Genomic DNA, 12202 nt, shown 5'->3' on the forward strand with positions numbered 1-12202 from the left:
TGTATGAGTCCTTCGTATATTTTGGATATTAACCCCTTATCAGATAAATCATTTGCCATTTATCTTCTCTCATTCAGTAGATGGCCTTTTTGTTGTTGATAGTTTCCTTCATAGTGCAAAGGCTTTTTAGTTTGATTTAGTCCCATTTGTTTATTTTTGCTTTTGTTGCCCTTGCTGGGGAGACATAATCCCCCTAAAACTGCCAAAACTGATATCAAAGAGTGTACTGCCTGTGTTTTCTTCTAGGAGTTTTATGATTTCAGGTCTTACATTTTAAGTCTTTAATCCATTTTGAGTTTATTTTTTATATGGTGCGAGAAAGTATCCAGTTTGATTCTTTTGCATATAGCTGTCCAGTTTTCCCAACACCATTTATTGAAGAAGCTGTTTTTTCCCCTGTTGTATATTCTTGCCTCCTATGTTGTAGATTAATTGACCATATAAGTGTGGGTTCTTTTCTGGGCTCTGTATTCTGTGCCACTGATTTATGCGTCTGTTTTTGTGCCAGTACCATACCGTGTATATAATTTTTGAATTGCATCTCTACCTTTTGAAAAAGTATGAGTTCTTCAAGGCCTAGTTCAAGTTCATTTCTATAAAGCCATTCTATAGCTACTACACATACAGCTATCTTAGCACTTAGGCAGTTTTTGTTGTCTTTTTGTGTGTGACATTTTATTAAACTGGTGGGACCTTGTTTTATTAACTGTTGACTCCCCTGTACACAATGCCTAACATATGTGCTTAGTAAATAGAAAAGTAATCTATTTCTTTACTTTCACATTACTTTGTTGGTATCACATTCTAATTTGAGGAAATATTTGTATTTCCTGCCCTCCTCTTCCAGGTTGTAATGCTGCAGGGGGAAGGGGAGGGAAGAGATTTTGTCTGACTCTCCTTCAAAGCCTTGCTCATGAAAAGAATAATACATTTATTCATTAAGCAGTTATTTTTTAACATTTATTTTGTGCCAGTCACTGCTCTATGAAATAGGGATATAAGAGCAACTAAGATGGACAGAAATTCCTGATTTCATGGACCTTAGTTTCTAGTTAGGGGAAGCACTCTATTAATACTTACTGAGTTTAATATTAGCTAAAAAATGATCACCTGTGAGGAAATATTTCTTTAGTTTTTATTTATTTCCCCTGAGATTTCACTTCTTTATAATGTACTTTTTATACTCTGATACTTTTTAACCAGATAATAACTGCTTTTTATTAAGCTTCTGCTGTGTGCTAGGAACTTTACATAACTTGTTGTTGGTAAGCAATTTGAATTGATCATGGCACAAAACTAGGACGCAGGAGAGCTGGGATTTATGCCAAGGTCTGTCATTAAAGGCTGTTTGTGCTCTTTGTACTGTAGGTACCTCATTTCTAATTTCTTTCCATTTATTCAAGACAGGTAAACTTTTAAAGTCTTACCTATGTTTGTTTTCTTTCTGAATAGCCACAGTATGAGAATACTTCCCTCCAGACTCCATTTTCAGACCAGTCAACATCCCATTCCCAGCAAGAGGAGCTTGAGCAAAAGCTTGCATCTACTGAGAAAGAGGTTTTACAGCTCAATCAGTTTCTAAAACAAAGAATAAGCCAATTTAGTGAAGAGAAGAAGAAACTGGAGGAAAAGGTAGGTATTTTTAATAAAGTTGAATTGGGTCAAGGGCATTCCTTCAACATGATTTTTTTGTCATCTACTCTATGCCAGGTGTCATACCAGGTTTTATTTACATTGAAGTGATTAGTTTTACAGTAACTTTTGAGAAACCCTGTGCTATCTACAAAAATCCAGGCATTTTTTTTTTTGAGAGATAAAAATACCACTGCGTATTATATTATGTCTTTCTAAGTAATAGTAAAGATTTTTATAAAGTTAGTTGTCTACACTGAGATGTGACACCAGTAACTGTTCTCCTTTTCCTTTTTGGGCCCTGTGTCTTTGTAATGTGGGATATGAAGGATTGGTAAATGAAATGAAAGTGGTCCTTCTTTCAGAAGCACATGACTTCACGTTATTTAAGCTGAAGCCCTTGATTCAGAATAAGTAGCTGAAAGCCAGATACCTCTATATACACAATACATCTATCCATTTATTTGACCTTTCTGCCTTTATTACAGTATTTTCACAGACTTCATCTCATTCCATTATAGTATCATTAAAGATCAAGTAAGATAAGGATACATGCTAGCTCTGATTTATTGAAGAGGCATAGATCCTTAAGCTACTACTTAGTTGCAGAATTGGTTTTAGATTTCTCTTGTTATACCCAGCTGATTATTCTATTAACTAACCTTCCCTTCAGGTGATCTTGAGGCATCACCATGATTTCTGTAGGCAGGTTTGGAGCTATTAATTGAGAGCTCATTGACATTTTTGAGTCAGTACACACACACACACACACGAGCTAAAATTTTTATCTTCCAAAAAACTGACAAATTTTACATGGTTTCTCTTTCTCAGCTATATGATGTATTTTATTGTGGCTAACTTGAAAGTACCTTGAAACAGGTACTGTTTCTTGTTTCTTTTGTGTATTTTTTGGGCCTTATCTAATACCACAATCTGGAGGGAGCTATGGAAATATCCATCGGTCGTACATAAGTGGGAGGGATTAAAATGTTTTCTCACCTGAAACTTGTTAATTAAAAGATTGTGTGAAAATTGTGAAGATTCAGTGGATGTGGTTTTTAAAATATATTTTTATGTTTTATCTAAATTTTTCTCATCTTTTATTATTTTTCATGTGTATTGCTTAATAAAATCAGTTTATATGTTACCTACCTATGAGACAGCTCCTAATTGGATGTCTTCAAAATACTTCAGACTTCTCATGTCTAAAATCAGTTCTTAATTTTGCCTTCTGACTGCCCTATTCTCAAATGACATAAAACAACATTTTCTTCAATGTTCATTGCTGTGTATTCAGTTACTCATGCTAGAAACTGTACTAAGTTAATCAAGCCTGTCTTCTAAATATATACAAAACCTGTCCAACACTACCAGCCTAGTCCAGGTTCTTAGCTCTTGGCAAAGCTTTTGTAATGGCCTCTTCATTGGTGTCTCTGAATTCACCCTTGCCCAGTCTACCTGTTCTCCTCAATCACTTTTGTTGTTGTTGTAATTCTATGTATTTTATTTATTATACTTTTAAAGATTGAAGCATAATTTGCATACAGTCAAGTGTGCAGATCTTGGGTGTTCAGTTTTTATGAATATTGCTAATAGTATACAGTCGACCCTTTAACAACATGGGTTAACTGTGCAGGTCACTTATACATAGATTTTATTCAGTAGTAAATACTACACAATTTGAGGATCTGAGGATGTGGAGGAAAAAGCAGATACAGAGGGTCGACTGTAAGTTGTATACTGCATGGAGGGTCAGCAACCCAATCCCCTTGTTGTTCAAAGGTCAACTGTATACCCATATAACCACTATCTAAAATGAGATCATAAACATTTCAGTTGTCCAAGAAGTTCCCTTGTGCTTCTTTCTAGTCAGTCTTATTTCCTTCCCTGAAACACTTTTTTTTAAAATAAATTTTATTTATTATTTATTTATTTATTTTTGGCTGCATTGGGTTTTCATTGCTGCACGCGGGCTTTCTCTAGCTGCGGCGAGTGGGGGCTACTCTTCGTTGTGGTGGGCGGGCTTCTCATTGCAGTGGCTTCTTGTTGCGGAGCACGGGCTCTAGGCGCACGGGCTTCAGTAGTTGTGGCATGTGGGCTCAGTAGTCGTGGCTAGCGGGCTCTAGAGCACAGGCTCAGTAGTTGTGGCACACAGGCTTAGTTGCTCTGCGGCATGTGGGATCTTCCCGGACCAGCACTCAAACCTGTGTCCCCTGCACTGGCAGATGGATTCCTAACCACTGCGCCACCAGGGAGGTCCCCGAAACACTTTTTTATCACTGTAGATTAGTTCTGAGTCTTCTTGGACTTTGTATAAATGGAGTCATACCATATATGTTCTTTTGTGTGTGTTTTCTTTCCCTTAATATCTTTGAGATTTATTTACGTTGTTGCATGTATCAGTAGTCTGTTCCTGTCTATCCTTGAGTTGCATTCCATTATATAGATCTCTCACAATGTATCTATTGTCCTGTTAGTGGATATTTGGATTGTTTGCAGTTTGGGAAAATTATGAATAAGGCTGCTGTGAACATTCTTGTACTAGACTTTATTTGGTATACATAGGTTTTCATTTCTCTTGGATAAATTCCTAATAGTGGAATTTCTAGGTCATTTGGTTCATAGTGTAGATGTTTAACTTATAAGAAACTACCCCAGTCCTCCCAAGTGTGTGTACCATTTAACACTTCCACTACCAGAGAGTGAGAGTTCCAGGTGCTCCACAGCCTTGCAAATCCATTCTTAATAGTATGGAGGAATGAACCTTTTAAAATGAAGATCCAGTCATTTTTCTTACTTGGTTTAAAACCCACTAATGCCATCTCATTGTCTTTAAAATAAGAATTTAATATTTTCTGTGACCTGAAAGAGCCTGCCTAATTATATAGCCTTGGGCCCTACCAGTCTCCCTCTGGTACACTGTGTCTTGGTATAGTGTCTTACAGTTGTTAAGCAGGTCAGACCTGGTTTCTGGTATAGGTTCTTTACATAAAGTGTCCTCTTTGCCTGATGACTACTTGGCTCTCTTTTCCTGCTCCCCAGTCACCTATTTATCAATATTTTATCAAGTCTCAAATATATTTTCCCTCCAACCGCTTCTTATACATGCTTAAAGCATTTTGTTCTCAGTACAAATTTGAATGTTGCTGTGTTTTTTATGTATCTCTGTAAGTTTTGTGAAGGCAGGGATGTATCTGAATGTGTCACTGTAGCATATGTAGCACCAGCCCTGGTCCCTGGCATATTGAATGAATGAATGAACAAATGCTTTCAGGTGATTTTTGCCACAAAGGGAGAGAAGGGAATGAGATAACCCCAACAAAGGACTAGGGAAAGAATAATTAGAGATATCGAAGATGTCAGAATGGGTGCACGATGGACCAAATTCCTAAGGAGAAATAGGAGAATGTTGATAACAGATGCCAAGGTGGAAGAGTTCCTCTTGGAAAAGAAGAGAAATAGCCTCTCTGTGAAGTGAGACAATTAAGAATGGACGTGTCTATACCAGTGGACCTTGAGGAGTGGGGTTAATATAGAGGGTAGACTTTGTGTCAGAGGACGTGGAGATGACCTGAGTTCTTGAAGGGAGTGTAGAAGCTAGGAAATTAGACTCATTGGTAATGCATCAACTAAACAGCACCCTGGGCCCACATGAGATTAGATTGCATTGTTTTCCTTCTGCATTTAGTCTCAGTAACCCTGATCAAGACTGATTCTAAGACAGAAAAACATTTAATGTGGTAAGAATAACAAGGGAAGTTACTCTTTGTTGAGCACTTTCTTTTATGTGCCAGATGGTACGTTGATGTACATTAAATGCATTTTCTTATTCAGTCCTAGTGTCACAGAAACCCTATGAGGTATATACTGTACCCCATTTTTTAAAAAATGAGGTTACTGAAATTTTGAGAAAAGTTAAGTAATTTGTCCAGTTGCATGTAGATAGAAGTTGTTGAAAAGCTGGAAGTAAAATTCAAGACAATTTAACTCTCCAGCTGATGCCTTGGTTCTAATAATAATTTATAAAAATTTTAGTGGAAAACACTTTCTCCCTAATCTATTTTGTTCTAATAATTGTATTTAAAATGAAGAAAAATAAATCTGTTTGTAAACCTCTTCTGAAGTGGGGAATTGCCTTCTAGGAATGATCTCAGTATTGCATAATACCTCCTTGAAATTTTACTTAACTTTTTATAACTAGAATAGGAAAGATTTATTAGTGGTGCCTCATTTACCTGTAGGTAATTACTGGAGTTCAGAATTCAGTAACCTCTGTTAATCTGCTAATCTGCAACAACATAAAACTTGGAAGTTAAAGAAAACAAAAAATAAAGAGCTTCTCATCAGTGAGCAGGGCTGGAAAAAATAAACAAAAAAGATCCAGTAATTATGTGTGATCAGCTTGTGGCCACAGATAACAGAGATGGTATCCAACAGGAGAGTGCTGGCCGAGATTTGTGATCCAGAGCACCAAGCTTGACATGATAGCAAAGAAGAGAATTGACCAAAGAAAAAGAAGAAACCTAGGACACCTTTGCATAGAAGACAGCATGACTAACTTATTCCAGTGGCTGCTTTTTGAGGACACAATTATGTCACTTAAACAATTATGTCACATTTAAGACACAAACAATTAAGTATAAATTAGGGAGCATGTAGTAAAAATAGGCTGGTAGTTATGTTTGCTTCTGTAATTTACAGGGTCATTTGCTAAGGCAAGAGCAGGATTATATGGTCTTTCAGGTCACGACCAGGGCCAACAGTCTGTGAGTTCTGATAGATCAAAAGTTAAATTGTCACACCAGCATACTTGATTTTAGTCCTAAGAAAGCCCAAATAAAAGGTTTTGTCCAGGGCTTCCCTGGTGGCGCAGTGGTTGAGAGTCCGCCTGCCGATGCCGGGGACGCGGGTATTTACCATTGTTACTCCTTACCCAAGGACCTAAGTGAATCCTAACATTATTGATGGAATGAATAGATGAAATGCGATGTCCTTTGTTTCTCCAATTGAAATTGGGGTTTTTTTTCTTTTTTTTTAAAATCTTTATTGGAATTTGTGTTTTGTTTTTCCAATTGAAATTGTTTTAATAAAAGTTTTTATACATTGGACCTGAAATATGTTAGATAAGGCATGAAAGAAACTGGATTGTGGACAAGCATTAGCTTTAATAAAATTTGAAAGAGTAATCCGTTATACTAATTACTCGTACTTTTTTCCCTGGTGAATATGAGAAAAGGCTGTAAAGATATTTTAGAATGCTGTAAGCTTCTGAAAGAATGTTAAATGTTTGGAAGACTGGTAAATTAAAGTAAATGTGAGTCTGGAGTTTACTTTTTAGGCAACTATTTGTATATACATTGTTTTTAATTGATCTTGATTATGAAAGAGCTTTAGAGATAGTATATCTACAAAATTTAAAGATCGTATGTTTTAGGTGGAAAGGTGAAAAAAAATAGTACATAAAAGTCTGAGGTTCAACCTACAGAAATTGGGATTTACTAAAGATCATGAATTGTATGTATTCCATAGTAGGTGTTCACTTAGCATATTTCATCAGTCCTAAGATGACATTAATGGTAAGGCACATCTTTATTTTGTATAGTAAGAGAATATAGTACAAGTTCAGTTTGACACAGTGCCTTAACAATAGTCTTGCTTGAGGTATGAATTAGTCTCACTAGTCCCATTATTTGTTCCTAAGTATTTGGTAATTTTGGTGAGTGCCCTGGCTTTGATTGCTTTGCTTTAGTGCATGATAAGCGATTCCTTTGTAAGTCTGTAAGTAACAAAACAGCTTTAATTACTTATAGATATCTTCCTTTCTTAATTCACGTAAAACATTGCATATAACTTTGCAATAAATAAGAAATTAAAGTCATCCTTCCAGAGATGAATACTTGCTTCACTGATTTCTCAGTTGTTCCCTGAAACTGTCTTTCTGGGTACCCAATAACATTTTTCAATGCCAAATTATAATGTAATATTTCAAAGGTATTTTAAATATGATTTAAACTCAACACACTTTCAACATGTACATAATACTGTGGAAATGACAAAGATATGAATAACCTTGACCAAATTTGCACATGTGCAGGCAATAAAAACTACATCATTACCGCTGCCTGACTGCAGTTTATATCATCAATTGTAAAATCAAATAAAAATTTCAAAACTCTTGATTTCAATGATACAAGAATTTGAAAAAAATGTGAATCTTCGAATCTATGAAATAAGATAAATCATACTTAAGTTGGAAGTGGTGTTAACTATATCTGGAATAGTTGGTGAATTCAGTGATGCCTAAGATTAGAATGTTGGCTTTTATATTACTGTTTTTTGACAAAACCACTGAAGCTTCATAATCTTTTTCTTTAGCTTAAAACCAGAGATAGATACATCAGTAGCCTGAAAAAGAAGTGCCAGAAGGAATCTGAACAGAATAAAGAAAAGCAGAGAAGAATTGAGACCTTAGAAAAGTATCTGGCTGATCTTCCAACTCTTGATGATGTACAGAGTCAGAGTCTACAGGTAACATGAAATAAAATTCTGATCTTTAAATGAGAGGGAAACATATTCTTTTTTAAGTTGACTCTTTAGACATTTCATTTTTATAATTTTTCATTCATTTTGTAAATTTTTATAATTTAAAATTTTAGTTGTATATTTGGCTAATTGTAAGTTAAATCTGTGTGCTTAATTGCTGTTTTTAGGATTAACTTTAATTAGAAACTTTGTTCATCTGAGCATGAATAGATCTTTCTTGTCCTTAATTAATATGCGGTTTCCTTCCTAATGAACCTGTCTTAACTCTCTCACTTACTGTTCTACTCTAAAAGGTAGTTTCTAAACCAGTGACACCCCACTGCATGCACACACACTCATGCACCTCAGTTCTGACTTTTCCCAGTATTCTGTGGGATCCACCAAGGCTTAACAAGACCTTTTTTTGACCATCTTTCCAGATACTTGTTTTGTTTTCATCATTCTTCTTAATCTTTCTATAAATTCTTTCTTATACTTTAATCTATGACCTCCATTCACTCCTCTGACTTCTCTTCTGGCCATTTTCCTTTCTTAGCAGTACCTCATCCAAAGTCTTTCTACTAACTCTGGTGAGGCCTATCCTCTTGAAGCCTTATTTGTAAATCCATTAAACCTACTCTTCAGTCTTTTCTCAAAATCTTACTAATCATGGGACTTTCAGTTTTAGGACTCTTGACATTTGTGGTTAGGTAATTTTTTGTTGTGGGATTCTGTCCTGTGCATTAAAGGATGCTTAACAACATTTCTGGCCTCCACCTACTGGATGCCAATAGTGCTGCTTCTTCCCTTCCCCCTAAACCAAAAATGTCAGCAGACTTTTCCAAATGTCTGCTGGGGTGAGTGGAGGGAGATCACTCCCAGTTGAGAATCATTGATCTAATCCATGGAGTATCATTATTCTGTAGACTCTAGACCTATAATACAATCTCTGTTTACATTAATTTATAAATTGTAAAACTAACAGAGGGTGATATCATGAAGGAACTAAAGAAGGACCCACAGGAGCTTGAGCAGGAACAGAGAGGACTATAGATTTTAAAACATGTGTTCATACCACAGTACACCCATTAGGATGGCTAATATCTAAAAAACAGAAAGTAACAAGCATTGGTGATGATGTGGAGAAATTATAATCCCTCAGGCACTGTTGGTGGTAATGTAATATGGTGTAGCCACTATTGAAAACCATATGATGGTTCCTCAGAAATATTAAAAATAGAATTACCATATGCTCCACAAATTCCACCTCTGGGTACATGCTAAAAATAATTGAAAGCAGAGTCTCAAACAGGTGTTTATTCACAATGCATGTTCATAACAGCATTATTTACAATAGCCAAACGGTACCTCAAGTGTCCATCAGTGGGTGAATGGATGAGCAAACCGTGAGGTATACACACAATATAGCCTTAAAAAGGAAGGACTTTCTGACACATGCTACAACATGGGTGAACCTGTGGACGTTCTGCTAAGTGAAATAAGCCAATCACAAAGATAAATATTGGGATTGGCATATGTATAAGATGGGTAACTAATAAGAACCTGCTGTATAAAAAATTAAATAAAATAAAATTTTAAAAAATGATTACAGTAATTATTTTAGGAATTGAAAAGGAGACATTTAATTTAAAAAAAAGAAAAAAAGCAAAGATACATAGAGTAAAGATAAAGAAAAATAGGTATGAGATACCTAAAGTAGTCAAATTCATAGAGACAGAAGGTCAAAGGGTGATTGCCAGGGGTTGAGGGGAGAGGTAGATGGACAGAGAAGTAGATGGGTAGAGAGTTTGTTTTGAAAGATGAAAAGAGTTCTGGTGATTAGTTTACAACAAAGTGAATGTACTTAACTCTACTGAACTGTACACTTAAAAATGGTTAGGATGGTGAATTTTGTGTTAGGTATATTTTGCCACAATTAAAATTTTAAAAATATCCCCAAATTGAGATCATTCACTTTTCTCTGTCTTCTAGAAATTTCTGACCCTATTCTCCTCTTCTCCATAATCTCATTCTCTCAGCTCCCTTTACACAAAGGAAGAGATAAAGTGTTAAGTGCTATCCATGAAATGAAGATAGTGTAATTTTAACCATAAGTCTATTAATTCTTGAGAACCCAGTATCAGTTTCTAGTAGGAACATATTTAATATTCTTTGTGTCATGAACTTTAAAAAATTTCTCTTTAGCTGCAAGTTCTAGAAGAAAAAAACAAGAATTTGCAAGAGACTTTGATGGAAATGGAAAAAAGGCTTGAAGAGTTCAAAAAACAGTGTCAAGAAAATGAGGCACAGCTAATATGCCAGAAAAAGAAAGAAAAGGAGTTGGTAACTACAGTTCAGAGGTAAGAAAACCTTCAGTTATTCTTTTATGTTATTTTTAAGTTATTCCTTATTTGTCATAAAGCATTTCACTTAAAATATGTTAATTTATAATTAGTACTCTATTATTTCTCTTAAAGATGTATTATTGAGAACCCGAAGTATTATGTCATCGAAACAGGTTGTCTCAGTTGTGATTTAACAATGCGATGCAACATACTGACATCTTGGTTTTAGATAAGAGTAGGTTTTAGATGAGAATAGTTTTCTAAAAAAAAAAACATCAGTTGAAAACTGGAAGCATTAACACAAACCCTTTATCTAATGGCTTTGTCAAAGAATAAGTAAAAATTCTAAGTAACAAAAAGAGGGGCAGCCGGACTGCACTCCTTAATGGGACATGTCAAAGTGAGGTAATTGGCTCCCATTTCACCTGACTGCAGAGTAACAGATGTGGCCGTTTGCCATGCACCTTCCGGGTTTACTCACATATCTCTTGCCTCACAGGTCTCTTCGAATTTAATACAGTTAGAACTGCAGTGAATATTATTTGTTAGTATATTTTGTTAATGTATTTAAGCTGGAAAATTAATGTTGGATTCATGAAAAACCTAGAAAACTATGCTATATATGCATCTACATGTGCACTGTTTTGTAGAACTTAAAAAACCTTAATAAATTATCAACTATAAGTAGATAACACTATCCTGAAGAAGACAACAAAGCAGCAAAAAACTAAATTTAATAAAGACACTCTTTATGCTTCTATCAATTATATATAACTCAATGTAATTCACGTTTTTAGTCAAAATCCTCCTGATAATTCCATGTTAATATTGCTTTACTGCTATTTTCGAAGTCTTAAATATGCCTGGTCTACTTTTTTTCCCTAGATTTCAGTGCAGAAAACCTCTCATTTCTGGGACAATTCAGTCTTCTGTGTTTCTAATCTCAGCTCCAAAAAAAGTCCATATACCTTTGACTCTACCTTTATTTTTCTCCTGTTTTCTGCTTTCTTGGTCTTTAATTTCTTTTTATTATTCCACATCTTATATCTTATTCTCTAGTCTCAAAACAGCTTCCTGACCTCCATTAACTCAACCACATATCTTTTTCTTTAATCTTATGACAAAATGAAAAGAGGTAATGCGTTTGTTCTGTTTTATAGGGCATTACAATCATAAACTCAAGCTGTGTTTTATGAGTAGAACTAGGAACACCTGAAAATAATTTGTTTTGTTCCATTGTGTGCTTTTACATATTTAATATCATTTTATACCTTCTCTTTTATTAGGTTTTTGGAGAGCATTGAGCCTAGTATTTGTGATTTGGAAAGATTTAGTATAGTGTATTTGAGAATCCATTTTCCATATGCTAAACTTTACCTTGATACTCTCTGATATGACATCATCCCAGGAACTTTCTCTTGATTTCTAATAGATATAAGGGACTGAAGAAGGCCTTCTAAAATTCTTCAGTACTTGTATGGCTGTAGTGTCAGTTGACTTGGGCGTAGGAGTGTTATTTCAGTTTCCTCAGCTATATGATGTAGTATGCCTTAAGTTCCAGAAGAACTTAAGATGTATTATGTGACTATAAATTATATCATTACATTGATCTGTTTTTATATAATATTACAAGTTTCCTGCTTTGTGAATACGTAGAACTTTTGGGATTTAAAAATGAGATAAGAAAACTTTTCCATTTAGAA

At 35.0% G+C, this 12202-nt stretch overlaps 1 protein-coding gene across 1 annotated transcript in view; it reads left to right on the forward strand.

The window, feature by feature from the left end:
* Positions 1-1452: 1452 nt before the first annotated feature.
* Positions 1453-12202, forward strand: part of CEP85L (centrosomal protein 85L) — a gene marked incomplete at its 5' end in the record, with an annotated part of 39111 nt that continues 28361 nt past the window's right edge. Inside the window, 3 exons of the mRNA XM_024756677.1 lie at positions 1453-1632; positions 8008-8160; positions 10360-10514. Of these exons, the coding sequence (XP_024612445.1) occupies positions 1453-1632; positions 8008-8160; positions 10360-10514 (488 nt within the window). The remainder of the gene's footprint in view (positions 1633-8007; positions 8161-10359; positions 10515-12202) is intronic.

This window comes from Neophocaena asiaeorientalis, unplaced genomic scaffold (assembly GCF_003031525.2).
Source record: "Neophocaena asiaeorientalis asiaeorientalis breed wild unplaced genomic scaffold, Neophocaena_asiaeorientalis_V1.1 scaffold125, whole genome shotgun sequence".
NCBI lineage: Eukaryota > Metazoa > Chordata > Mammalia > Artiodactyla > Phocoenidae > Neophocaena > Neophocaena asiaeorientalis.